At 53.2% G+C, this 25,665-nt stretch overlaps 11 protein-coding genes across 11 annotated transcripts; 6 read left to right on the top strand and 5 right to left on the bottom strand.

Moving 5' to 3' along the window:
• Positions 1 to 30: 30 nt before the first annotated feature.
• On the bottom strand, positions 31 to 2,308 carry BO70DRAFT_378781 (putative carboxylesterase). The gene is made up of 4 exons (XM_025545292.1): positions 1,667 to 2,308; positions 1,566 to 1,589; positions 1,210 to 1,488; positions 31 to 1,155 (listed from the first exon to the last, which is right to left on the bottom strand). The coding sequence occupies exons 1-4, from the start codon at positions 1,995 to 1,997 to the stop codon at positions 164 to 166; spliced, it is 1,626 nt and encodes a 541-aa protein (XP_025400680.1). The 5' UTR covers positions 1,998 to 2,308; the 3' UTR covers positions 31 to 163.
• Positions 2,309 to 3,500: 1,192 nt separating this feature from the next.
• BO70DRAFT_428194 (uncharacterized protein) lies at positions 3,501 to 4,294 on the top strand (the record flags this gene model as incomplete). The annotated part of the gene is made up of 2 exons (XM_025547949.1): positions 3,501 to 3,671; positions 3,780 to 4,294. The coding sequence occupies 2 exons, from the start codon at positions 3,501 to 3,503 to the stop codon at positions 4,026 to 4,028; spliced, it is 420 nt and encodes a 139-aa protein (XP_025400679.1). The 3' UTR covers positions 4,029 to 4,294.
• A 485-nt stretch (positions 4,295 to 4,779) lies between these two features.
• Positions 4,780 to 5,762, bottom strand: BO70DRAFT_360940 (60S ribosomal protein uL5). The gene is made up of 3 exons (XM_025542917.1): positions 5,624 to 5,762; positions 5,247 to 5,496; positions 4,780 to 5,142 (listed from the first exon to the last, which is right to left on the bottom strand). The coding sequence occupies exons 1-3, from the start codon at positions 5,739 to 5,741 to the stop codon at positions 5,016 to 5,018; spliced, it is 495 nt and encodes a 164-aa protein (XP_025400678.1). The 5' UTR covers positions 5,742 to 5,762; the 3' UTR covers positions 4,780 to 5,015.
• Positions 5,763 to 6,077: 315 nt separating this feature from the next.
• BO70DRAFT_360939 (small nuclear ribonucleoprotein-associated protein) lies at positions 6,078 to 7,506 on the top strand. The gene is made up of 6 exons (XM_025542916.1): positions 6,078 to 6,270; positions 6,376 to 6,384; positions 6,441 to 6,512; positions 6,586 to 7,009; positions 7,065 to 7,109; positions 7,171 to 7,506. Exons 1-6 carry the CDS (start codon positions 6,244 to 6,246, stop codon positions 7,251 to 7,253), a joined length of 660 nt encoding a protein of 219 aa, XP_025400677.1. The 5' UTR covers positions 6,078 to 6,243; the 3' UTR covers positions 7,254 to 7,506.
• Positions 7,507 to 7,703: 197 nt separating this feature from the next.
• On the top strand, positions 7,704 to 9,027 carry BO70DRAFT_360936 (pyruvate transporter MPC1). Its single transcript, XM_025542915.1, has 4 exons — positions 7,704 to 7,851; positions 8,063 to 8,135; positions 8,295 to 8,453; positions 8,525 to 9,027. Exons 1-4 carry the CDS (start codon positions 7,779 to 7,781, stop codon positions 8,595 to 8,597), a joined length of 378 nt encoding a protein of 125 aa, XP_025400676.1. The 5' UTR covers positions 7,704 to 7,778; the 3' UTR covers positions 8,598 to 9,027.
• Positions 9,028 to 9,121: 94 nt separating this feature from the next.
• On the bottom strand, positions 9,122 to 11,863 carry BO70DRAFT_360935 (putative amino acid transporter). The gene is made up of 2 exons (XM_025542914.1): positions 9,630 to 11,863; positions 9,122 to 9,559 (listed from the first exon to the last, which is right to left on the bottom strand). The coding sequence occupies exons 1-2, from the start codon at positions 11,409 to 11,411 to the stop codon at positions 9,395 to 9,397; spliced, it is 1,947 nt and encodes a 648-aa protein (XP_025400675.1). The 5' UTR covers positions 11,412 to 11,863; the 3' UTR covers positions 9,122 to 9,394.
• Positions 11,864 to 11,960: 97 nt separating this feature from the next.
• BO70DRAFT_386405 (putative cation chloride cotransporter) lies at positions 11,961 to 16,425 on the top strand. The gene is made up of 4 exons (XM_025545821.1): positions 11,961 to 12,913; positions 12,971 to 13,562; positions 13,611 to 13,776; positions 13,828 to 16,425. The coding sequence occupies exons 1-4, from the start codon at positions 12,397 to 12,399 to the stop codon at positions 16,282 to 16,284; spliced, it is 3,732 nt and encodes a 1,243-aa protein (XP_025400674.1). The 5' UTR covers positions 11,961 to 12,396; the 3' UTR covers positions 16,285 to 16,425.
• Positions 16,426 to 16,482: 57 nt separating this feature from the next.
• BO70DRAFT_334184 (N-acyl homoserine lactonase family protein) lies at positions 16,483 to 17,674 on the top strand. The gene is made up of 3 exons (XM_025541007.1): positions 16,483 to 16,734; positions 16,802 to 16,949; positions 17,015 to 17,674. The coding sequence occupies exons 1-3, from the start codon at positions 16,616 to 16,618 to the stop codon at positions 17,621 to 17,623; spliced, it is 876 nt and encodes a 291-aa protein (XP_025400673.1). The 5' UTR covers positions 16,483 to 16,615; the 3' UTR covers positions 17,624 to 17,674.
• A 43-nt stretch (positions 17,675 to 17,717) lies between these two features.
• BO70DRAFT_288911 (3-hydroxyacyl-CoA dehydrogenase family protein) lies at positions 17,718 to 18,855 on the bottom strand (the record flags this gene model as incomplete). The annotated part of the gene is made up of 6 exons (XM_025539302.1): positions 17,718 to 18,012; positions 18,068 to 18,194; positions 18,252 to 18,272; positions 18,327 to 18,492; positions 18,543 to 18,722; positions 18,787 to 18,855. 6 exons carry the CDS (start codon positions 18,853 to 18,855, stop codon positions 17,718 to 17,720), a joined length of 858 nt encoding a protein of 285 aa, XP_025400672.1.
• A 1,657-nt stretch (positions 18,856 to 20,512) lies between these two features.
• Positions 20,513 to 22,461, top strand: erg12 (mevalonate kinase). The gene has a single exon (XM_025538730.1). It carries the CDS (start codon positions 20,685 to 20,687, stop codon positions 22,305 to 22,307), a length of 1,623 nt encoding a protein of 540 aa, XP_025400671.1. The 5' UTR covers positions 20,513 to 20,684; the 3' UTR covers positions 22,308 to 22,461.
• A 688-nt stretch (positions 22,462 to 23,149) lies between these two features.
• On the bottom strand, positions 23,150 to 25,549 carry BO70DRAFT_386401 (uncharacterized protein; the record flags this gene model as incomplete). Its single annotated transcript, XM_025545820.1, has 2 exons — positions 23,150 to 25,407; positions 25,496 to 25,549. The coding sequence occupies 2 exons, from the start codon at positions 25,547 to 25,549 to the stop codon at positions 23,341 to 23,343; spliced, it is 2,121 nt and encodes a 706-aa protein (XP_025400670.1). The 3' UTR covers positions 23,150 to 23,340.
• Between the last annotated feature and the right edge of the window lie 116 nt (positions 25,550 to 25,665).

Genomic DNA, 25,665 nt, shown 5'->3' with positions numbered 1-25,665 from the left:
ATTCCATTCTGAAATTTATTTGTTGTTCATAAATGTATGTGTATACTGCATAGATATACTTGCAAGTTTTCTATACTGGAACGATATGCATACAAGTACTATAGTAGTAGGTAGTGTATGAGGTAGATGTTCACCGATGTACGTTTTATCCGTGTTTCCCTGTTTAAAGCTTCGCCGCCGAAACATGATCCGGCTCGCCCACCTCTCGCAGTGCCTTCCAGACGCGCATTGCCTCATCCCAGAAAGGATCCTGTATGATCTGAACAGAGCCATCTGGCTTGAGAGTTCTTATTTCCTGGTGATTGGCCGTGCCCCATTGGATGTCATCTTCACCATGAACAAACTTAACAAAGGGATCGATCAGAGCGCGCCGCACAATAGGTTTCTCCTCAGGATCAATGACCTCCCCATTGCCCCAGAACCAGATATACTGGTCCGTGGCGTGGGTAACACCCCAGCTCGGCGGAAGGGTCTTATCCGCACACTTGAGCCGATACTCGACGCGATACCGATAGAGCAGGTGCTCCGCGCCGCCGGCGGCAAGGGAATGGATCAGGCCGCGTTGCATCTTGTGGACCTGCATGTCGGCATACACGCGGCCGAAGGCATCGGTTTCCCAGTTCTCGCAGTCGGCAGGGAGACGGCCGTCCGGGTAGTAGAGGTTGATGAGGGCGTCGACGACGGGACTGGGGTAGTCTGCTAGGAGTCGTTGATGGAGGGATTGCAGGCTGTTCTGGGTAGGAGGGAACCAGGTGGCGTAGAGGTTGCGTTCGTCGCGACATTCACCGAGCAGGATGCGGACGTTCCGTGCGGAGAGCTTGCGGGCGAAGGCGCCGGTGTCGAACGAGTGGAAGAGGGTGGGTTGGATGAAGACGGAGTCGGAGGTGGGGCGGAATTGGTTGATGTCGATGCTCATGGCGCTGGTGAGGAGGGTCTTGGATGGGACTGCGCGCAGCGCCGAGAGTTTCTCATTCCAGGGGAGGGAGGCCGGGATGTCGAGGACGGAGAGGAGTTGGTTGAATTGGATCTGGGCGGACGATGGGGGTTTGGGTTGCGCGACGGGGGAGTTGGACCAGAGGCATGCGCGTTTGATGATGGATTGGCCGTCCGGGATTTGGAGGTCGTAGGCTAATTGGTAGAAGGCGGAGTATGCGCCTGGGTTGGAGTGGTTAGGGGGTTTGTTGGTTGGGGGTAGTTTGGAAGACTCACCCGCTGAGTATCCGGAGATGGTGATTTGGGAAGCATTGCCCCCGAAGAGGGCGATGTGGTCTCGCGTCCATTCTAGGGCTTGACGCTGGTCCCAGAAGCCGTGATTGCCTACTGTTTCACCGGTGGAGGTGGCGTCTTGCTCGAGCTCTGAGGAGTATAGGAACCCGAACACGTTCAGACGGTAGGCTGGCACGACGACGATGGCGTTGAGCGCAGCGTCGCCGAGGAGGGCCGCGGCCGAGAATGTGTTTGGGTCGCCAAACTGGAGGAAACCACCGTCTGGATCGTGAAACGTCGTGGAACGATTAGTCTGGCGCATTGAAGAGGGTATGTGATGTCTTGAGGGAAGAACGTACGGATGAAGAAGAGGACCGGCCACCCTAGAGAGAGAGAGAGAGAGATGATTTGTTAGTCGGGGATTTCTCGTGGGATAGTAAATTGTTATTCAATTAATTACCTTCCCTGGGAGGTTCACCCAGCGGGACCCACAGATTGCATTGGAAGCAATCCTCAGTCCAGTCGTCCTGTCCAGAAAGATCCATGAAACCGGGCTGTGGGCAGACACCGGTATTGCCGCCGCAGGACCCAGGTTGGTCCTTGGTGCCATAGGAATAGGATTGGGGAAGCTTCTGAGCCCTGCGCCATCTCTCAGATGGAGCGAGAGCATAGCGAACACCCCCGAAGTAGTGACAAAGCGGCGTATTTGTCGCTTTCGTGTGCAGCGTGACGCCCTGAATGTACCCATGTTGGGCCAAGGACTTGAGATAGGGATGTCGAGAAGTCTCCATATTTATTTGTTTGCTGAGGTTATTGGCTTGGCGAATCTGTAGTTAAGTGACTATAGTCTCCGTGCTGTCAGTGCCACAGAGACCAATGAGTATGGGAGTCCAATTGATTGATATAGGTTAGAGAGGGTCGGTAGTCAGTGCTGAGCGAGCGTGTCTCCGCACGGAATCAATCCCCTCCTGATACGGGATATACAGATAAGGGTCTTCTCGATAGCCAAGACGATAGCAGACAGTGGAGAAAAACACGGATAGTAGTCAAATCGCACGGCGATTGGCACGGAAGTCAGTCCGTCGGCAAAGATAGCCTATGGGGATGGTCTATGGGGGGGAATGAGATAAAGGCAGACGAGGAGAGAAAACAAAACAGTGGGATGAGGAGGCAGCGGCTTGCGGGGAAACCGGAGACCGTTCCGCGTCGGGCTCAGATCTGGATGCCGGGCAGTGCCTGAGGCAGTGCTGCATTAGAAACCACAAGCATAACTACTACTATGTGGTGGCAGCGTCGCTGCCCCAGAGCATTAAATTTAGCCTTTCTAGCAGGCATTTTAGCCACGCCTGGACGTGGTCCATACCAGAGCGCACACGTCCGCCATCTGGTCGACTCCAAATGACAGACCGTCGCGAGGAGTTAGCGAGTTAGGTATCCCATTCCCCAGTGTTCTTGAGGGCATTGACTGTTCAACTAATTGTCTACTATGTGCTGCGATTGCCTTTCGGTGACTGCCACTTCTCCTGTGTACATGTACACTCTGCCGCCCCCCGCAAGGGCCAAAGCAAATGACGTCAGCCGCCACGGTGATAATGCATCAGCACACGACCAAATGGCACCGACAAGGTTTCACCAGCAGTATTGGGTTTCTTTTGGCCAAAGGAGCTGATTAATCCCATCGTCCTGTGACGCGCTGCGTCGCCATCCGTGGATCGAGACCGCAGAGATGATGAATCATCGCCTTTCCCAGAGGGATCTCAAGCCATTGCCGGCCACCATTGGCTCCTGGTTGGACTTTTGCCCCCTCGGACCTATGGGATCATCTTTCAATGCATCATGATACCCAGGGTGTTTCACAGCGCTTATGGTGGTCGAATTACCCCTCTTTGCTCGTGGACTTGGCTTCCCATATAATGAGCAGCCGTTGTCCCAAAGGATGACCCAGATCTCTAACGGTTGATGAAACTACAAACTTCACGAATCAAATAACAAAACAAGATATCTGGTAAGCACAAGTCTTGATTTTCCCCGAGTGTCTCTGTATCACCCTGTGTGCCCTTCACCTCACCATCCAAATGGCACCGGAGCCGTCGGATCCATGATGAAAGCGACATGTAACCACCACCCTGGAGCGTTCCTCCCAATCTCATGAGCACTGTACCGTCTGTTACACGCTCCCTGGTGGTTCCTCGCTTCAATCCTACCTTCCATATCCTGATCCTCAAGTCAGCTCACGAAGAAAGCAGTTAGCACTGCACCTTCGATTCTCAACAGAGAAACAGAAGAAGAAAAAAATGGACAAGGACCAGCCCCAATCTCCCCGCCACTGGCACGGTACCTTTGGTGACCGCTATGAGCACCACAATGTCTGGGTGCTCGGTGGTCCTCCTCAGCCCTTCCGTCGGCCCTCAATGCCCACCACCACGGCAGCCACTGCCACTGGACCTGACGTTACTGACAGACGTGTATGTCTGAGAAGTTTTGTCGTCGTTGTCACTGTTACCGTTATTTGATCCAAGCATGAAGCACATGATGATACTTGATTAGTGCTGACCAGCGACTTAATTGAAAAGGGATCCAATTCATCTGACATGTCAACCAACTCGAACAACATGGGCAACAGCCCCCCTTCAAGCATCGGAGATCGGCGGCGCTCCAGTGGCCATGGCCCCTCTACTCTGTTCGAGAGCCTGACGAGCCAGAAACGCAACTCCTCAGATCAGGGTTACAACACCCGCCGAGAGAGCTGGAATGAGCAGTCACAGCAGGGCGGCTTCTTTTCCAAGTGGTGGGACGGATACACGAGAGGTGGTGGTAAATAGCTTGAAGTAGGCGTGTTACTTTTTATCGTTGCCATGACTTGAAATCCTGGAGTGAAATGAAGTGGCTCCGATTGTGTGATTTGGAATAAGGCATGCAAATGATGATGCTCATTCAACCAAAAAGCATATTTAGTTGCATGTATTTATGAATAAATGCGAAGTTGTCTGTGACCGCTGTATGGTATGTCAGGTGTTAAGGAACGCCGTGTTTCATCACGAGCGAGTTACCGTCGCAGATTGCACAGGTGCTCTATATGAAACCCCAGACTACAGGGTTCCAAGGATAAGGCCCCTCATATAGCGGAGTTACTATATGGGGTAGGGCTGGATGGGCGCAGGCGGGTTTGTCAACGGCAGATAATGTTACCTGTCAGACTGCACTCTGCACCCTGCAGACGATTGCAATCCACACGTGCCCGTGGTCCAGTCCCCAGATGGTAAGACTGGGAAGATCCGGGGTACTGGGCTGGAAGGTAGGTCTACGGATGGTATGGTTACGAGAGGCTGGCCTTTCTACTGATATCTCTACATATGCAGATTGAGTGTAGAACTGGGTGTAGCACCCATGCCTCTAGCTCAGCTCTGCAAGACAAGCCCACGGCGAATGCCAGCGGTTTATCCCAGATGAAAGAGAGACAGACTCGAACTCTTGAAAAAGAGACGAGCCTCAGGCCAAGCGCACGCCATGACACCACCATCACAGTGGTGCATGCGGCAATAGCATCATGCAATACTTTTCATCAATGGTTATGCGGAAATCATCACCCTTAGTGAAGCCTTCATTGAGAAAAGTGGATGCGTATGAAAAATTTGGGAATTTGATATCTGTAGCACGCCTAGCCTCATGCCGTGGTAGAAAAGCCATATTTCAGAGCAGAGCGACAATGAATTTCAAAAACGCCTGCCTCTTTTCTGACCATTTTTGATTCGTCATAAACACAACCCCGGAGCTTTCCCTCCAGAAGACCCCTCATGAGAGGAAGACATTTACCGGACGATACCGTCGAAGCGGTTCTTGAACCACTTGACAGTCTCACCCTGGTTGATGCGGTGCTGGGAGCCGACACGGGCCTTGCAGCGGCGACGCTTGGCGACACGCTCACCGGGGCGGGTCCTATTATCTCCTGTCAGTTTCTGATTCTTGTCTTGGCCTGCTTGACTTGATCCAATCCGATGGATCGGACCATCCAAGAAGTTGCAGAGCACGGGAGCACTCACATGCAGCAGTAGAAGTCCATGCCGTAGATACCGATACCGGGGTCGTACTTGATACCCAGATCGATGTGCTCGGAGATACCGAAACCGAAGTTACCGGTCTCGGAGAAGTTGCGCTTGCGGAGCTCGTACTCCTTGACCTTGAGGCCACGCTCGAGGATCTCCTCGGCCTTGGGGCCACGGACGGTAACGTGAACGGAGATCTTTTCGTTACGACGGATACCGAAGGTACGGACGGTGTAACGGGCCTTGCCTATACGTTGAAAAAAAAAATCCCATCAGCCAAACCGTCCCACATAACCATTTTGTATATCCTCCCGGCGCTTCATTCGTTGTCGAAAAAAAAATTCACAAGATCCATCGGAGTCGGGCGTTCTTACTGTAGACCGGGGTCTGACCGCTCAGCTGCTCGAGCACCTTAGCAGCACGAGTGAGTCTATCACCAGACTCGCCGACCGAGATGTTGAGCACGAGCTTCTGGATGCGCAGCTCGCGCATGGGGTTGGCGCTCTTGTCCTTTCCGTCCGACTGCATGGCGAAAAATATGTTAGAAAAAAAATGATTTTTTTATGTGATTTTCGAGGACTCAAAGTCGAGTCTATTTCAAGGCTGGAGATAATATGGCGATGGGCAACATACCATGGCTGCGTTTGGCGTGAACTGGTCGACTGGTTGAATAGAAGAAAGTCGGGATCGAAAAGTGTGTGTAAAAGGGAAGTGTGTGGGTTGGATGTGGGAAGCGAGAGCCCTAGTGGCTTGGCGCCGTCGTTTGGCGCTAAGCCGCAGAGCCGCGCCTCATGGACCTCCGATCCAGAGCCAGTCGAGCTGCCGCCGCTTGGAGAAGTCCTACGGAGTAGTACCTTGACCGACCTTCACCGCGGGCGCAACTGCTCAAGAAGGAAAAGTGACGATTAAGTAGGAGATTATCTTTCTTCTACGGTCTCACGCAATATTCTTTGATTCCCCCCAAGTCGCATTCGTGCGCAAATCATAGCCCAGAATGGCGGCCAACAAGCAGGGCAAGATGGTGAGTTGATCTAATCCTTCCCATTGCTGTTGATACCAAGTTCCCCCTCTCAGTATCAGCCTCTACTACTCAGTACGCGTTGCTAACTCTTTTTCTTATTATTAGCAAAACCTCGTAAGCAATGGACTGTCCCGTTCCTACCCCGATATCACGTCTTAACGTTTTCGCAGATCAACTACCGGATGAGAGTTACTTTGAACGATGGCCGACAGATGACGGGACAGATGCTGGCTTTCGATAAGGTAGACATCCCGGAATCATGCACAGGCTGTTCGATGCGTACTTTGTCGTCATCGCTAATATAACGACATATAGCACATGAACCTTGTTCTCGCCGATACAGAAGAATTCCGTCGCGTCAAGCGCAAGTCCAAGCCCGCCGCCGGCTCGACCACCGCCCCTCTCGTTGAGGCGGAAGAAAAGAGAACCCTCGGCCTCACCATCGTTCGCGGTACCCATGTCGTCTCTTGCTCCGTCGATGGACCTCCCCCCGCCGATCCCTCTGCCCGACTTGGCGCCAGCGCTCCCGGCGCTGCTGCCGCCGCGGCCACTCTCGCTGCTGGCCCTGGAATTAGCAAACCCGCTGGACGTGGTCTGCCGGTCGGTCTCGGAGGCCCTGCTGCAGGTGTTGGAGGACCCCCTCCTCCGCCCGGCGGTTTCCCCGGCTTCCCTCCGGGTGGTTTCCCAGGCGCGCCGCCTCCGGGATTCGCTGGTCGCGGAGGTGCTCCAGGAGGACCTCGTAAGTTTACACACTCAATCTTGATACTACATCCAGTCTACTGACCGTTTCCCAGCTGGCTTTGCTCCTCCCCCCGGCTTCGCGCCCCAGGGTGCTCCTCGTAAGTTCTTTTTGATATCAGGTGCGCCGAAGTGTTGGACTAACTTGAATGCTTGTTGCAGCGGGTGCCTTCCAACCCCCTCCGGGCTTCCAGCCTCCTGGCCAGGGACGCGGTTACCCCCCTCCCGGCTTTGGCGGACGGTGATTACATATCATGTGGTGCGGCATGATGGCTTGCAAGTTGGCCATCATACGAGCATGGCGGAGTCTTCGAGTTCCAAATTTAGCAACCAATTCTCACTCCCTATTCATCGCCTATGTGACGAAGCTCAAAAGAATAGGCACAGTACCTCGAGTTTTACCAGGCAAAGGCGTTGCGGCGTGTGCGGATGCAGGGAATGCCCCGACAAAAGAAAAGGTCGACCGAAAACGGCCAGGACCGACAGAAGTAATGCCGGGTGTATTCTGAGCACCCGTTGTACTAGTGAATCCTAATGTGGTTTTGTAGTCATTTCCCGTCCTTTGCTTGTAGGCGAACTACTATTTACTACCAGTAGCACCTTGATGGTTCGTAAGCAGCAGGCACGGTCTCACGTGACCATCTCCGGGTAAGTCCGCCCGGCGCGGTGACGGAGCGAGGAAAGCAAACCGCCCGGTCTGCATCTGCATCCTTGTCCCTGTTCACATCCTCTCCACTCCTCGTCCCAGGTCCTGCCTTCTCGTCGTCAAGATGGCTGCTGCAATCAAGGCAATCAATGCGAAGATCCGGTCTAACAAGGCCCTGGATTACTTCTGCTCCACCCGTACGTGAAATCTCACCGTCTCCCTTCCCCGTGTTCTTGACCGAGATCGGCCGGCAAAGATGCCTACTGTTGGGATGAGCTCTGAAGGGGCTGAGCAACCGTGTCGAGTCGCCTTGGGGCATGACACACGGAGGGCCACATAATCTGCATCACTTCACGTCGACTCGCGACAAAATTGACAACCCAGATGCTAACTCATGATTCCTACTAGACTTCTGGGGCCCTGCCTCCAACTTCGGTATCCCCGTTGCGGCTGTGATGGACACCCAGAAGGATCCTGAAATGTACGTTACGTCGCCACGACTGCCCTCTCTTTCGAACACACACCTTTGTACAGTCGATTCTACACTGTTCCCAACACCCCGAAGCTCCGCAGGAGAGCATGCGCCCGAGAGCAACAGACATCATGTGGAATATGTAAATGAATACTGACTCCCATACAGCATCTCCGGCAAAATGACTGGTGCTCTCGTCATCTACTCGGGTACCTTCATGCGCTACGCTCTCGCCGTCTCCCCCGCGAACTACCTCCTGTTCGCTTGCCACGCCATCAACTTCTCCGCCCAGCTTACCCAAGGATACCGCTACCTGAACTACTGGAAGTACGTCAAAGCACCATCGATCCATCCCTAAACAACGACAAGAACAAGCAAGCTAACACCTGCACTAACAGCTGGGGAGGCCGTGAAGCCAAGCTCGCCGCCGCCGCCCAGGAGGGCAAGGCGGCCACTGAAGCTGGCGCTTAAGGGTAGCCGACATCACTGCTATCCGTTCCCGCTTCTCCCCCTTACATTCCTCCTCATTTCGCTTGCTGCGCAGCTTATCAATACCTCATATATCATCCGCAGTATCTACCTGCCTACCTATCTACCCTACATAGACAGATACTATAATGTCATGAAACAAGTGGTCATGGCCAACGGGAAAACAGTTGCGAAGTACGCGTCTCCGATTCGATTTGAATTAGATACAAAGATGGTGGCGATTGTGCTTTTCCTTTTCACGGTCAGTGAACTCTGACTGCTTGTGTTATGGCTGCCGTTGGCATTGGTGGGCCCATCTGGGCTGGGCTGGGGCTGTCATTGAATATATGAGGCATATATGTATCTAGCAGCTCTGCATGGCGGTTCTATCTGTATATAGCTTTTTCTGCGAATCAATAGGTTTAGACCTCATCCTATCATTTTACACGTCTTGATGCAAGTACCTTAATAATCTTTAACTACCAAAACAACGCCCAAAAAGAACGTTAACGGCAGAAGGAAATAATCGTAACAGGAGATATATATATTGTGGCAATCTCATCTCATCTCTAGTCTATACCAAATCTACTATACTAACCAAGAACCCAATACAGTTCAAAAAGCCAGCTCAGTAGTCAAACAAAGGTTACTGGGTAGCATGTAACCAAACAAGCAACGTACAGGGTAGGTAGGTCATCGTAACAACGATGGTGTCGCATCGTAGAATCCGTCATTCATATCCAGGCGCCGATTCCAAAGGAGGAGGGTAACAATTTATATGGCGTTTGAGAGTTTGGTAATTAGGAGTCACAGTATCCGGGAGCCTTGACGTCTCCTCCATTGACCCAGTTGTTGAGTGTAAGGGTGGTTGTATACAGACAGCTAAGAACTCCGAAGATGGAGAGTGCGATATCGGCGATTTGCTGGCGGCGGGACTGAGCGCAGGCTTTGAGGTGCAGCAGAGGCTATAGGGACATAGTTAGCATGGGAAATATGACATTTTTTTTGACAGTTTCTTTTGACAGGGTAACTTACCGGGTACACGTAGATCAATGGGACGCAGGCAAAGCTTCCAACAAGCGAGACGAATTTGTCGAGATCTTCTGCGCCACCCCAGGCGATAAACGAGCAGATCATGACAAGGAAGAAACGGAAGCAGTTCTTCTTCCACTTGATCGTGGGGTTGTACTTTCCGCTGCGAGTGAAGAGCTCGTTCTCCATAATACGAATGGCGGGGAAGAGTTGCAGCGGTGTGCTCAGAAGAATTGCCAATGAGTAGAGGAATTGGACCGCGTTTACGAACTTGTCATCTTGAGGCATATTGAGGATGACCACCGTCTTGGTTGCGGATCCATATGCTGCATAGCTGAAAGCGCCAGCACCGAGGAAGATGATCGTGATAATGACCATCACGCCTGCCAGAACGCCGGGGAACTGTTGGGGGCGCTTCATTGATTCTTGAATCGGGATGATAAGACCGATGCCCTCGTATGTGAAAATCGCCGTTCCGATGAAAAGTGTCCATGTGGAGGGGTTGAAGGATATAATGTCGGAGATACCACCTTGGGTCGAGATGGTCAGGAAGTCGTAGTAGAAGAGATAGATCAACCCCAGAAGAATGAACACGTCCGCGATGAGGGCAGTGAAACCGAGTTTGCTAATATCGCGAACCAACGAGAGAGGAAGGAAGATGATCAGCTGCATCAACACCATGAACTTGATGTCAATGAAGGACTTGCAATCGCTGACAGCCAAGACAAACGCTTGCAGATTCTCGGCTGTGAAAACAATGTATGCCGACACGAAGCCAAGTTGACTGAGCACGATAGATCCAAGGATAATGCGTCTCATATGCTTTCCATACAGTGCACCACCAATGTCACCAAAAGAGCCGTCAACCTTCAACCGGGTGTTAACCAAAAGGATAAAACAGTAGTAACTGAGAAGTGACACGCCGAGCAGGACCATACTGCTGAACAGCATTCCGCCGTTCAGGAAAGCCCTTGGCAGAAACAAGACCCCAGTGCCAACGAAAGACTTGAGTAACAGTAGAGCCGCTCCAGTTCTCGTGGTATTTCCGGTTCCACCGCGTGGCTTGCGCTTTCTTCTGCCAGCAGCGTCCGGACGCAGTAGGGCTGAGTCCTCACCTGGTTCTCTACCCTCAACCTCATCATAGGTATCAGAAGAAAAGTACTCATCAGGGCCCAGGACCTCGTCATCCTCCTCAAGCTCTTCACCAGCGAAGTGACCGTAAAGTGTAAGAAATTCGAGAAAGCTGGTGGTCGGAAACTGCTGAGCAACAGGCACCTGCGATCCCGAGCCATCCACATCGACAGCCCTTCGCAGGTAGTCCCTCCGAAACCCTCCTGGCACGCGGATGCTGTTTATATTCATCGTGTCATCTTCAGGCGCAGGACGAGCATAGCTGAAGCTCCTGCTGCGGTGCGGTTTGCGCAATGAGTTTCCCGATTCTGCGTCCTCCGCCCATCTGTAGACTTGTCGGGTTATATCACCACCCTGGAGTTGCAAGCTGGAGAACTCGTCCTCGGTATTGCTGGTAGCGCCCCCTGAAGAATGGATATCGCGATTCTCGATGCCAATTTGAGGTTGTACCAGGTGCCTTTTCACAACTTCGGGGTCCTCGAACGGGCCGGCCGAATATTCGGAACCCTCTCTTCCAGGGTTGTTATCGAAGGAGCCGTAATTCGACCTCACAGACTGGTTGAAGAGCGCAGGGGACGCGGTTCGTCTCGGAGGGGTTCCTACCCGGGGAGGCGGCGACCGGCCCAGGTTATCCTGGAGAGCAGACGCAATCATGGATTGTCCTGGACCCGGCAAGGAGGATGGATTGTCGACTCTCCGGAGGTCTCTGTCGGTGTCTGCTGTCACCTGGACCTGAACGGGCAGCGGTAATTGCCTAGACGAATAAGAATTCGAGGGAGAGGGAATTGGCGATGCTAGACGCGCGATAGAAGCGTGCCTCATATCTGCAGCAGGAGACCCGGAGCGCATTGGGGACGTGGAAATCGGCGAGGATGAACGGTGACGCTGGAACGAGGATCCCTCACCATTGTCGTACACCCGGGGGGACGACATCCTGACAAAGGACAGGAATGGGCTTTTTCTCGGCGTTGAAAACCTTGTTGATTCCGAAAGCAATTCGTCCTAAGTATTTGACTTTCCGGAGGTGAGAGCCAGCGTTCTGGCGTTCTGGGATGGATGGCTGGCTGGAAGGGTTGATAAGAGCGGAGAGTTGGGGGGGGGGGTTCGATAATAATAATGAGAGCTAGGGAGGAGGAGGCGCAGGGCGTTCACCGCAATGGACTAGACCGCTTGCTATTGTTTCCACGCACTCCAGAAGATACTCCACGCCGTCTCAACCATGTCAGTCTCGAGCAAGAGGCCGAGATGGAATGAGTGATCGAGGGCGAGCGAGGAGAGAAGGAGGATCAGATGAGGCCGACCGAGTCCGTGACCTGTTTTGCACTGTTTGTTTTGGGGGCACGGCCACATGAGGTCATCGCGGCCGATATGGAGAATGGAGATAAAGTTGGCGACTCCCCGTTGGCAACAACTTCACCACTGCTCGGTTTCACGCGCCAGTCAACGTGCAGCTCGTGTCGCGGAGGTCCTTACTGTGCCTGCAGACGACGAATTGCCCACCCGGTTGTCCCGGTCCTCCTCACGGCTGTCCCGTCGACTCTCTTCGCCCCCCCCTCCCCCAGCCAACCGCAGACTCGCAGCACCGCTGTATGAAGGGAAGAGAAGCGCTCCTACCACAGGAGTGGAGGCCTTATAATCGATGACTGGCACACGGGCTGATGGTGCCTCGGAGTCTTTGTCTAGGAGAAGGCCCAATTTCTCCGCGCGAACGGCCGAAGAAGACGTCTCCAGATTGGCTCCCAGCGACTCTGCCCATGCATCTCCCCAGGAAGGAAACAAGTTCTCGAACTGGAGGGCTGCTTTCTCATTCAGTCCGCATGAACAGCCGAACTCGTCCCGTCATTCTCCCGACAGCAAGCGTCACTCGCTGCCCTCGAACCTCCTAAACAATGTTTCGCGCTGGTGGGATGGACATGGCGAGGATGGGAGGCACGAGCTCCCAAGGGAGAGAATCCCTCCTCTTTCAGCAGGACCATTCCGAGAATCTGCACTAGCTCAGAAAGAGAGAGACCAGAAGGATCGCGCCTCTGAGAATTTGAACAAGCTTGGAACGTTCTCTGGTGTCTTTGTGCCAACCACCTTGAACGTTCTTAGCATCCTCATGTTCCTTCGCTTTGGGTTTATTCTCGGACAGGCCGGTCTGCTAGGCATGCTAGGTAAGTTCCTCTCTTACCATAATGAACTCGACTCAAGTGGAGGCTAACGCAATCAAGGTCTCCTGGTCATCTCGTACACGATCAATCTGGTAACCACTATGTCTCTTTCCGCCATCGCAACAAATGGAACGGTACGGGGCGGGGGTGCCTACTATTTGATATCCCGATCGCTAGGTGCAGAATTCGGCGGCTCTATCGGGATCGTGTTCTATCTGGGCTACGTGTTGAATACTGGTATGAACGCCGTCGGTCTTGTTGACTGCTTCTCGCAGAATTTCGGGACCGAGTCTGGTACTTGGGCCAATTTTCTGGAAGAAGGCTTCTGGTGGCAATACCTCTGGGGAACTGTCATCCTGCTTCTGTGCACTGGGATATGCTTGGCGGGAAGCTCTATATTTTCTAGAGCCAGCAACGGACTGCTGGTTATATTACTCGTCGCGACTTTCAGCATACCAATATCTGCGATTTTTATGAAGCCATTCAGTATCCCTAAGATTGGGGTAGAATTCACGGGATTTCGGCTTCAAACGTTGCTGGAAAATCTTAAACCAAAGCTCACGAAGGGTGCTGCTGGCAGCCAAATTCAAGGACGGGAGAATTTTCAGGATCTGTTTGGGATTCTATTTCCTGCCACAGGTGGAATATTTGCGTAGGTACGTTTACGGACTTCAGGAATACAAAACTTATACATCAGCAGTGGCGCCAGCATGTCCGGTGACTTGAAGAACCCCAGCCAGTCGATTCCCAAGGGGACGCTATATGGGTTGGTTCTGACGTTTATCACTTATACCCTCGTGATTGTTGCCATGGCTGCTTCGATAACTCGGGACTCATTCTACAAAAATGCCAATGTCGTTCAAGTTGTACGTTTCCACTACTGGCATGAACAATGTACTTTGCTGACCCGACCACAGGCCAATCTCTCTGGAGTTGTCATCCTCATGGGAGAGTTTGCAACCAGTTTCTTCTCTGCATTGATGGGTGTTATTGGCTCTGCCAAGCTACTCCAGGCGATTGCGCGAGACAGTTTGCTTCCTGGCCTGAGTTTCTTCGCCAAAGGCACGAAGAAGAATGATGAGCCAGTCAACGCAATCATCGTCACATATGTGGTGGCACAGCTCACAATGTTGTTTGACATCAATCAGATTGCTTCCTTTGTCACTATGACCTATTTGATGACATTTTTGGTAACAAACCTCGCCTGCTTTCTCCTGAAGATCGGATCAGCACCCAATTTCCGACCGTCGTTTCACTACTTCAACTGGAAAACAGCAGCGACAGGTGCCCTGGTCTGTGGGGCAAGCATGTTCTTTGTGGACGGGATATACGCCACAGGCTGTGTTGTGATACTGATGATGCTATTCCTGCTGATTCACTATACTTCGCCACCCAAACCCTGGGGTGATGTGAGCCAAAGCTTGATTTACCACCAGGTTCGCAAGTATCTGCTTCGGCTTCGTCAGGAGCACGTAAAGTTCTGGCGGCCTCAGATCTTACTGTTTGTAAACGACCTCGACGAGCAGTCTAAGATGGTCTCATTCTGTAACTCCCTGAAGAAAGGAGGGCTGTTTGTGCTTGGTCATGTTCTTGTAACAGATGACTTTTCTGCTGCAGTGCCAGAAGCTCGACGCAAGCAAACTGCATGGACCAAGTTTGTTGAAAGCTCCAGAGTCAAGGCATTTGTAAACATCACAGTCTCCCCTACTGCTGAATGGGGCGTCCGAAATGTCGCTTTGAGCGCAGGGCTGGGAGGAATGAGACCCAACATAGTCATCATCGATCAATTCCGCAAAGGCCAGTCGTTGGTTGAGAAATTTCAGCCTCCGAGCCGGAAGGACTCGGGGGGCCGGCGCATCTCCCGTGAGTTGATACCTGCGATCCCCGAAGATGGACCGCAAGAACCGCCTATGAGGCATCAAAGCTACGTGACAATTCTGGAGGATCTTCTTTTCAAACTTCGGAGCAATGTCGCTGTGGCAAAGGGATTTGAAAACCTTGAGCTGCCTGGCCCGCACGGGCAGCATCGGAAGAAATACATCGACTTGTGGCCTATCCAAATGAGCGCCGAGCTGGGTGCCGACAACGAGAGCAAGAAGAATGTTCTGACTACCAACTTCGATACGTATACTCTCATTCTGCAGCTAGGGTGCATTCTCAACACAGTCCCGTCATGGAAAAAGACGTACAAGCTCCGAGTGGCTGTCTTTGTCGAATATGAAACCGACATTGAGGATGAGAGGGGGAGAGTCGAGGCGCTACTTGAGAAGCTAAGGATTGAGGCGGAGGTGTTGGTGTTCTGGCTCGCCTGCGGCGACCTCAAAGCGTACCGCATCATCGTCAATGGTGATAGATCCCCAGAGACTCAGGACTATGAAGCTCGAGTTCGCCAAGCTTTACAGGATGAGGAATGGTGGCAGGAAATTCAAAAAGCGCGGAGTGCGCATGAAGCCGAATACCAAGCTGAATGGGGGGCGCCCAAAGAAAGAGTGTCCAGTTGGCCCTCCGAAAGCGTGCAGAAGGCGCCGAATCAGTTGGCTGGCGGACTGAAGAAGTTCATAGAATCTTCCAAGCGACGGCGATCGATCTCTAGCTTCAAGGGACTTGGGAGCGTGAGCCTTGGTATGCAAACCCACCGTCTGCTTGATGCTTTTGTCGACTACGACAGTGATACTAGCATGAGCACGAGCGAAACCAGTGATGAAGAATTCCCACCTTATCAAGATGAGGAGGGAGATGAAGACATTGACAAGGATGCCGGGCACAAAACCCCGAGTCTTCAGCCGGATCCAGCCGGTCCCTCGAAGGCGAAGCAGAGGCCTTCAGAGGAAGCTGCCCATGAGCAATTGATCCCATCTATCATCATGACTGGCGACGACGGGTCGCCGAAGAGCAAGCCGGATGTCGCTCGGCCGAAGGTCTCTCGCTCACCGTCCAGCAGCCGGTTCAGCTCGTCGCCAATCCCCGAAGCTCGCGTCAATACGGACGAAAGCGCCGGTCCTTCGATCATGTTCGCCCCCAGTGCATCTCCCCCACGCACTTCAAACAGACTAGATTCCATCTATACACACCGCTCGTCTCCAGGTCCGTCTACCGCGCAGTCGGCATCTGGGTACCCGCGGCAGGCGTCGGTTCCCGTGTCGTTCAACGATCTCCCTAGTCGGGCACAACACCTGATTCTGAACGAATTGATGAACCAGCACAGCAGCGATACTGCAGTGCTCTTCACAACACTGCCGTCGCCATCCGAAGGCACCGCGCAGAGTGAGGCAGCCAGTGCATCTTACTTGAGTGACCTGGAGATCTTCTGGCAGGGATTGCCACCATGTCTACTGGTTCACAGCAACAGCATGACGGTGACGATGAACCTGTAGCAATAGAAAGCTAGAGCATATACACTTAGACATATGTACGATGGCGTCGCAGCTTGCACATGTCGCTCACGACCTGCATATATTATGCTATTCACATTGTACTCGACGATGTAATCATACGATGATGACAATGAAAGTGCGGGGCTGCGCAATGTGCTTGAGATCTCGCGCATGGAGTGTTTGTTCCACTAAGAAAGCCGGGGTTGGAGCTGACGTTGCATGCGTGAATCAACCTGGTCCTACTGGCGCAAGACCCTTCGTCTTCCACTATTCCACCGTAAACAACCCTTTCCCAATTGCCCAACAACCCCATAACCCACATCCACCCATCATGGCCACCGTCGACCCAGCCTCCATGCTCGTATCCGCGGCCATCCCAGCCTTCAAATGTCCTCCAGGCACAAAGATGTACATTCTCGATCTGGGGACCCTCCAAATCGACGAGTCCTGGTCTGTCAACATCAGCCCAATCCAGAGGGAAGACAACCCATCACTGACCCAACCGAGTCGAAACCAGGATCCTCCGAGGCGCCAACGCCAGCACCCTTAGCAACCCCAGCCCCGTCCACCAACGTCGGGACATGATCCTCATCTCCGCGTTGATCGATTACCCAGGCGTCGGTCCCATTCTCTTCGAAACCGGTTGTGCGGAGGATCTGGACGTGGTGCGTTTACTCATCCACATCCACATCCACATCCAACCCAGCCCCCCAACTAACCCAGCCCCCAGAAATGGGGCGCCCCCATAACCGACATCTTCCCACGCACCGTATACACCGAGCAAAACAAACTCCCCGCCGCCATCGCCGCAACCGGACACAACATCAAAGACATCAAAGCCATCATCCTGGGCCACCTCCACCTCGACCACGCGGGCGGGCTCGAACACTTCATCGACACGAACATCCCGATCTACGTACACGAAGACGAATTCAAGCACGCCTGCTGGGCCGTCGCCACGGGCGCCGATCTAGGCGTGTACCTGGGCCACTACATGCTTCTGGAAAGGCTCAACTGGGTGACGTTCCCGGACGAGCGACTGGATCTGTACCAGGGGATCACGCTGCATCATTGCCCGGGCCATACACCGGGGCTGTGCGTGATGCAGGTGAATCTGCACCGCGATGAGACGTTTATTTGGACGACGGATCAGTTTCATGTCAGAGAGAATTATGAGCTGGGGCATCCGCAGGGCGGGTTGGCGAGGGATCATAATGCTTGGTATCGTAGTTTGGGGCTCGTGAGGAGGTTGCAGACCTTGTTTGGGGCTAGGTTGGTGTTTGGGCATGATATGCAGGTCGCGAGGGCGTTGATGGCCGAGAAGGAGGTTTTTGAGTAGAGGAGAGTAGGGGGTTTGGTGAACTGATGATGGGAATATACTATCAATTGCATGTAAAGGTATGTATGTATATGAGTGTCTATATGTATACACTTTAGGTTTTGACGGAGTTGTTGTACTTGAAGAATCCAGATCCAGACTTCACTCCCAAGTTTCCCTGCCCGACCATTTCCTTCAGCAGCCGCCGGGGTCCTTCGGGGATCCCACTTCTTTCCTGCGCGTAATGCTTCTCGATGTCGAGGATGACGTCCAGGCCGGCAATGTCCATCTGCTCGCAGGGCCCCAGGGGTGTTTTCAGCACGGCCTTGCAGATCTGGTCTACTTCTTTCGGGGTCGCGATACCCTCCTCTAGGACCAAGAGGGTCTCCCGCTTGATTGCAGCCCAGATGCTATAGATTATTAGTTTGAACGCCGGTGTCCCACGTCATATGGTGTGCTTGGTACCGATTGAACATGTATCCCGTGGAGTGTTTCTTGACGTGGAAGGGCATGAACCCGTGTCTTTGGGTCTCTTTCATGAGAAGAGGGATTATGTCAGGTCGGGTTTTTTCGGTGCCCATGATCTCGAGGGCTGAGGGGGGGATTAGTTACGATCTTCGAGAAGAGGGATGGTCTTGTTTCCGCTAACCTTGTGTTTCTGGTGGCCAGACTGGGAGGTTGTTAGCATATATATTCTAAAAGAGACGGGGATAAGTAGACAAACAAGCATGCAAGTTGACAAGCCGATCATCCGCCTTCAAAGACAACCCCTTAACGATATCTGAGATCGGGTAACTGCTGGAATTGGTCGCAATGATTGTCTCCGGGTCAGTTCTGGTATCGAGCTCTTTAATTACGGCCCGTTTGCGTTGGAGGTCCTCTGGGATACACTGGTAGACTTTATCAGATACTGCGCATGTATAGCTGGGACCGTACCTACCTCGATCGTCAACCAAGAGTTGCGGAGGGCCTTTTCCATGTTATCCGTATCAAGCCGAATCAACTTTCCTTCCCGCTCGGGTGGGTTTCTTTCTCGCATATCGTGGACGGCAGACGATGCCTGCGTAAGTTGGCTTGAGCTCTTGTCGACGAGATAGACTGGTTTCCCAAGGCGTGACCACTAGGCAAGCTGTTAAAAATCATCCTGCGAATGGAGCGATGGATGGAGATAGATTCGAACATACCATGTAGGCGAGGCGCGAGCCTTGAGTGCCCGCGCCGAGGAGAGTAACGGCGTTCGCTAATCTTGTCATATTGATGTTGATTCTGGTATTCGTTTGCTGAAAGAGAAGAAAGAGGCTTCCGATAGACAAGTTCTGCAAGATATAAGTACACGTCCATTGTAGATCTTCCCCAGATTTTCTCATTTCCCAATTGAGAACTAGATGTTTGAGCTCAAACAATCTACCAATCACACTGTGCAGCACGGCTGTATACATGGCTGAACCACTGGTTCGTGGGTTGCTATAGCAGGCTTGAACCTGGCTTTTTCTTGTATAGCCCGTTCGGATCCCAGGGTTTGTCGACCGGCAAGGTTACGGAAGTTCTATCCGTGACATGACAAACATCGATCAACAGATGATCCCCTGTGTAAATAGATCTAGGAAGGAGGAAACTCTAACTTGCCGCTGCCACTGACATTGTCGCCGACTCTGATCTGATTAGAGCAATTGACCTGGCACGTTGCCACTGTCAACTTGAATATCATAGCCGTTTACTTCCATCTTCCGTCAGACATGGTCTGGATTGACTGGGTATGGCCTTGCCTGTTGAGGTCATTGGAAAGTTTAGATTCGACATTGAGTTTGTCCAATGATGATGTCGCTCAAGGGCACTGTTGTTTATGAAAATAGATCCGGGAGTGAGTCTGGACTGCAACTGCATTTTCCAGTGGACTATAGACAGACACACAGCAGGGTTGAGAAAGCAACCGACTCTGCGCGCATTGGCTGATCTCTAAATACGCCGAACGATTAGACCTGCAGCTCATGTTCTTCTCCAGCAGCCATTGCTTGGCACCAATGACCTTGACTTAACAATCACGAGAATCGGCAGACTCGGGACCGTCGCTCCCTGTCCTATGAGGCATATAGAGAGTTTGTCTGCGGGTGGGTGGGTAAAAAAAGCCTTGACCATCCTGGCATCCACCACCCGGAATCCAATCGGAAGAAGTCCAGGGTGAATCCCCCGAAGCAGTGCGAAAAAGAGATTATTCATGCTCTGTTAACTCTAAGAATGATGTGGTAGGCTGTTGATACATCCGTCTCCACACCAGTCTGAGAGAGAAACAATTTTGTTGATGTATTCTGGATGCTGTCTCCGTTCAGTTGCCCGCTCTCGTCAGTCGAGCGTCTCATGGATCTGACGATAGGACGCGTGGTTCAGACTCCGCCGACTGATACTTCTCGATGTGATTTGAACATGCACGGTGCTGGCCCCCAAGAGTCTCTACTCCGTGTTGGTACTAGCAGAACTGGGCGTAGTGCTCCGTAGCGTCCAGGCAGAAGACACGGCTGCGATCACACTACCCACCCAAGGAGGCCCAAGGCTTTGGGGATGTGGTTGCTCATGGCGGGCTGAATATCTGGATGCAGGATGCAGGATGCAGGATGACTGCCGGGCGTGCCAATGGCAGTGTGCCAAAGCAATCAGACTCAGGGCTACGGTGTATAATGCAGACCTTGATGGTGGTGGTGAAACTGTGAAACTGTGAAAGGGCCCCGGATGTTGTCAGACGGCCGCCAACCTAACGGTGACTAACGCACAATCCCCGCCGCACGATTGGCTGCCCGTCCTCGGCTTCCCCTTCCAGCGGCCTTCCATGGATCCTGGCCTCCCCCCGGCGACTCGTGTCTTCTCTCTTGTTGCGCTCCATTCGAGTCTTTATATCCTCCTCCGCCTCTGCTGCGGTTTTCCCCTCTTTAATCCCATCCTTCGCGACCCTATCCATCTCACTCGTTCCCCGTCATGACCATTGAGCGACTCTCCCACGCCTAGCAACCCCCCCCACCCCCCCAACTTTCAGCCGCCGCCAGTCGACCCCCTTACGCTCCCCTCGCTCCCCTCCCCTTCGACCCCAGGAATGCCCAGCGGCCGCGCACGTCGCAAGAACGGCAGTCTCAGAGCTTCGAAAGCTGCCCAACGTCGCAGCAACATGTCCCACCTCATCCCCGAAAGTGCCCCGGCAGTCCGTCCGAAAACCGTGACCCTCTGCGACGACAGTCCTGATACCTCCGACGCCGCCTCGAACACGTCGGCCACCACAGTCACCACCAACCCCTCCAGCCTGCCTGCGACCTCCCCCACAAACGGCGTCGATTCTGTGAAGAAAGCCATGGCCCGGAAGGCCTCTTCGCCGATGGCGCCCCCTTTCATGGTCTCCGCGCCGGGAAAGGTCATCGTCTTCGGTGAACATGCCGTCGTTCACGGCAAGGCCGCCATGGCCGCCGCTATCTCCCTTCGCTCCTATTTCCTCGTTACCACCTTGTCCAAGTCGCAGCGCACAATCACATTGAACTACCTAGACATGGATTTCAAGCACACATGGAACATTGACGATCTGCCCTGGGACCTCTTCAAGCAACCGTCCAAGAAGAAGTACTACTACGATCTGGTCACGACACTCGATATGGAATTGTTTGATTCGCTACTCCCTTGTGTCAAGAACGTGTCGCCAGACGCTCCGGAAGAGCTGCGGAGCAAGCACGAACGGTCGGCGTTGGCCTTCCTATACCTATTCTGCTCTCTGGGCTCGCCCCAAAATCCGGGCGCCATATACACTTTGCGTTCAACCATTCCCATGGCTGCGGGTTTGGGTAGCAGTGCCAGTGTCTGCACCTGTTTGAGTGCTGCGATGCTGCTCCAGATCCGCACGCTGGCTGGCCCTCATGATGACCAGCCTCCGGACGAGGCGGAGTTGCAGATTGAGCGCATCAACCGGTGGGCTTTCGTCGGGGAATTATGTATCCACGGGAACCCAAGCGGCGTAGACAACACGGTTTCTACCGGCGGCAAGGCCGTGATATTCAAAAGAGAAGACTACTCCAAACCGCCCACTGTCACACCGCTGCCCAACTTCCCCGAATTACCTCTCCTGCTGGTTGACACACGACAGAGCCGCTCGACAGCAGTGGAAGTCGCCAAAGTAGGGAAGCTCCGGAAGGAACACCCGCTTGTCACCAAATCTATTCTCGATGCGATCGACAAGGTGACCGTGTCCGCGCAGGAGGCCATCGCGCATGCCGATGGACAGACCATCGATAAGGAGACCCTCGAACATCTCGGAACACTGGTCCGCATCAACCACGGCTTCCTCGTGTCTTTAGGAGTGTCCCACCCTCGACTGGAGCGGATTCGAGAACTAGTTGATTTTGCCGATATCGGTTGGACAAAGCTGACCGGTGCGGGCGGTGGTGGCTGTGCGATCACCCTGCTGCGCCCGGATGCCAGCGAGGATGCGCTCCGCAAGCTAGAAACTAACCTGGCTGACGAGAACTTCCAAAAATACGAGACGACCCTCGGCGGAGACGGCGTGGGGGTGCTCTGGCCGGCGGTGCTGCGCAACGGCTCGGACGAAGAAGGCGGCGAGGAGATCGACCTGCAGAAATTCGAGAACGCTGACGGCCCCGAAGGCATCGAGCGTCTCGTCGGCGTTGGAGGACCAGAGAAGCGGGAAGGCTGGAAGTTCTGGAAACGTGCCGTTTGAAAACCGACTACATGAACCTTCCACAGTCCAACTCGCCAGTCACAGTCACAGTCACAGTCACAGTCACACACACTCATTATTACCTCCCAACCCAACCCACCCCTTCCCTCCGCCCTTCTTATGATCATTTCCCGAGCTCGGTGTTATGGCATTGCATGATTGCATCTTACATGTTTACTACTAATTGACCCCCCACCTCAATCTTCCTACTACCACTACTACCTACTACCTATCTCCTTGTTTCGTCCATCACCTTTACGGCCCCCTTCTATTTTTCTTTCTCTTTCCTTCCATCTTTCTTTCTTTCTATGTACAATAATTTATATCCGACTCTTCAACTCTCCAACGCCCCTCCAAATCCTCTTCAATATCCCCTCTACGCAAACTCCCCCTTCTTGTCTTCCATTTGTCTCATAACATTATTCTTTTTGGCTCTTGCTTTTTATTCTGGGGCTCTTCATTCGGCTTTTATCATACTCTTGACATGCTATACGGGATGTATGTACTGGGCATGAGGGATTGACTTTGTTTGCTTCGTTTGTGGGTGTATCTAGTCTAGGCTATATTGGTAGGTACCTTACCTAGATAATCAAAGTAAGTAGGTAGTGCTTGAATGCAAGTAATGTGATGTGTATCAATCGATGGAGGTGTTTCCCGGGGTGTTGGTGATTGTAGTAGTATGTATGTGTATAAGGTGGAATATACTAGGTAAGGTAAGATACAAGTGGCAATCGTGGAAGAATCCTGAATGTCGAATTCTCCGTACGTCTGTTGTATTAGAAAGTAACAGTGCAATGTATGTAATATTGTCTTTGCCACACACAGTCAATATCTTCATTCTCCCAAGTATAATATCCCTTTGTAACGCAAGGGTAAACGCTACCTAATCCTTTACATCCCAAAAACGAGCATATATACACAACTACCATCTAGACCGATTTTCTTAGATGCAAGTAACCAATCCACATCCAGTCATCACACCACCAAAACACAATCACCACCCAAAAGATAGAGAGGGATAGAGAACCAGTGCCTATCCCATCGTGGTTTCCCACCCATTTTCCACCATCACATCAATCCAGTAAACCCCCTGTTCGCCTGCATCGATGTGCCGCCAGACCTCGCGCACGAGCCGGAGACACACGCTGATCGGCTTGGGAGGCAGTACGTGCAGATAGGAGGTGAGTCGGCCGAGGATGAATCGACGGGTTCGGGAGACGTCGATGGCATATGACGAGATACTGGGGCCGGTGCTGTCGAGGTTGGTTTCGAGGGGAGCGAGACGGGGGAGACGGAGCTCGCTGCTCGAGGCGACGAGGAGGAAGGGCTGCAGGCAGCGGGTGCGGGATTCGAGTGGGATGGTTTTCAGGCGGGAGAGAGTGGTGAGGGCGAATTCGGTCAGCCAGGTGTCGTAGTAGGAGTCTGGGTGGGTTGTTGCTGAACCGGGGGTTTGGTCGGGGGATGTTGGATGTGGGTGTGGGTGTGAGTGTGGGTATGAGGGTTCGCAGAACCAGGGAGTATTGCTGCCCGTGGGGGGAGAGATGAAGGGGTCACGGATGGTTGTGGGCGGATGTTGAGGGCGGGGGTGGTTGGAGGGGCGTCGTGAGGGGAGTCGACGGCGGAGGAGGTCGGGGAAGACCCGGTATAATTGCATGAGGCCGGTGCAGCGGTACACCTCGGCCATGGTGAGGAGATGCCAGACGGGCGTTTCGTCGTCTCCTGGACTGACAATTTCGGCCTCAGCGGGGTGGGCGAGGGCAAGAAGTTGCTCTTCTAGGACCTGTGCTTTCTCCATGGCTTGCTGCGCTTGTGTAATGTCTGCGTGGGACGTGAAAGTGCGAGAGCGGATTCGTGCCCGCTCCCGACGTACGAGCCTGCCCACTTCCTGCACGGTGAACTGCGTGTCGCGCGCAATGCCCGTCCATGGGTGAGGGACGCGTTGTAGAACCAATGATTCGCCGGTTGCTGCAGCTGCTGACCCTGACAAGACGGTGGAGTCATCCGCTACGAAGGACAGAAGCATCTCCCAGTAGACCAGAGCCTCTTCGAAGAATTGATGGTTGTTGCCACGACCTGGCATGGCAGTTGCGGCCTGTTGGATATCAAGGTGGTTTCGTAGCAGGTTGAAGAAGGAAATGCCGAGATCCTTGGGATCATGCCAACTGGCAGTCTGGCCCAACATGAGTAATGCCAGCAAGGATTTATCATCCAAGGTCGACTCTTTCGTGATGATGTCCACCGCTTCATCGCGCATTTTCCGCCCTAACGGCCCGAACTGAGGAAAGTCATGCACGAGCGTTGCGGCCGCCATGCTCTGCATGGTCCGACACATGGCCAAAGATGAGCCCCACAACCGAGACACAGTGGACCGGAAGGGGTTCATCTGGCTGTCATAGCTTGAGAATAAAGCCGCTACCTCCTTGAAATAGTACTCGATGAGGGTCCAGGAAGGATTGTTCAGAGGTTGAGGGATTGCTGCGAAGTCTCGTTGTGGGGGCTTCATGCCAGGCGGAGGGTACTGACGTACGATGGTAGATGGCGAAAATCCAGAATACATGTGAGGTTCATCTTGTAGAGCTGGTGCGGCTAGAGAGAACAGCCCGAAGGGATCTTCTATGTGGCTCGCAGGGGATTCAAAATTGATGTCCGGATTGTTTTGGGATGCTGAGCCGGACACCGATGCCGATGCCGATATTGGGGATTGAGGGCAAAGATCTGCCAGCTCCGGGAGGGAGTCTGTCTGTTGTAGGCCCCATAAGTTATCACATATGCCATTCGGCCCATCCAGCTCCAGGCCCCTGGGGTTGACCGGATCGTCAGGGGTCGTGAGGCCCAAGCCGTTATCATCCACGGCCAAGGACTGCGTCAGTGGGTCAACGAAGCCGGGCGTGTTGGGAGTTTCTGGATCTCTGGAAGCGGACTGTTGATAAGGTATCGAGCGAGACTCATCGGGAGTATCGCCAACGGCAAGCTGGTTAGACTCTCCGGGGACCGACGGTGGGTACTTGGTCACCCAGCGTAGAGACTGGACGTATCCGGGGCATATGACGCCCAGGCGGATGCATCGACTACAGTGAGGCCTCTCTTCCCCGCATTTGACCTGTTGATAAGCGGGACATTAAAATCTTGATCCATCCGAAGAGGCGGGATTCGTCCAGACTAGACGAGTAGACTGGCGAAGAACTCACGCGTTTGCTCTTGCACCGAGCACAGCCATTACGAGACTTTTTGACGCGACGCATTATCGATCCGCGATGGGCTCATGGTAGACCGGGGATAAGGAAGGCGATTGAGGCAACATGGTGGAGGACGGAGGAGACGGCGATGCGCAGCTGCGGTGTCGGCGAGCTCGACACGG

Source organism: Aspergillus heteromorphus (genome assembly GCF_003184545.1).
Source record: "Aspergillus heteromorphus CBS 117.55 chromosome Unknown BO70scaffold_8, whole genome shotgun sequence".
Lineage (NCBI taxonomy): Eukaryota > Fungi > Ascomycota > Eurotiomycetes > Eurotiales > Aspergillaceae > Aspergillus > Aspergillus heteromorphus.
This window is presented reverse-complemented; position numbering and strand designations above follow the sequence as displayed.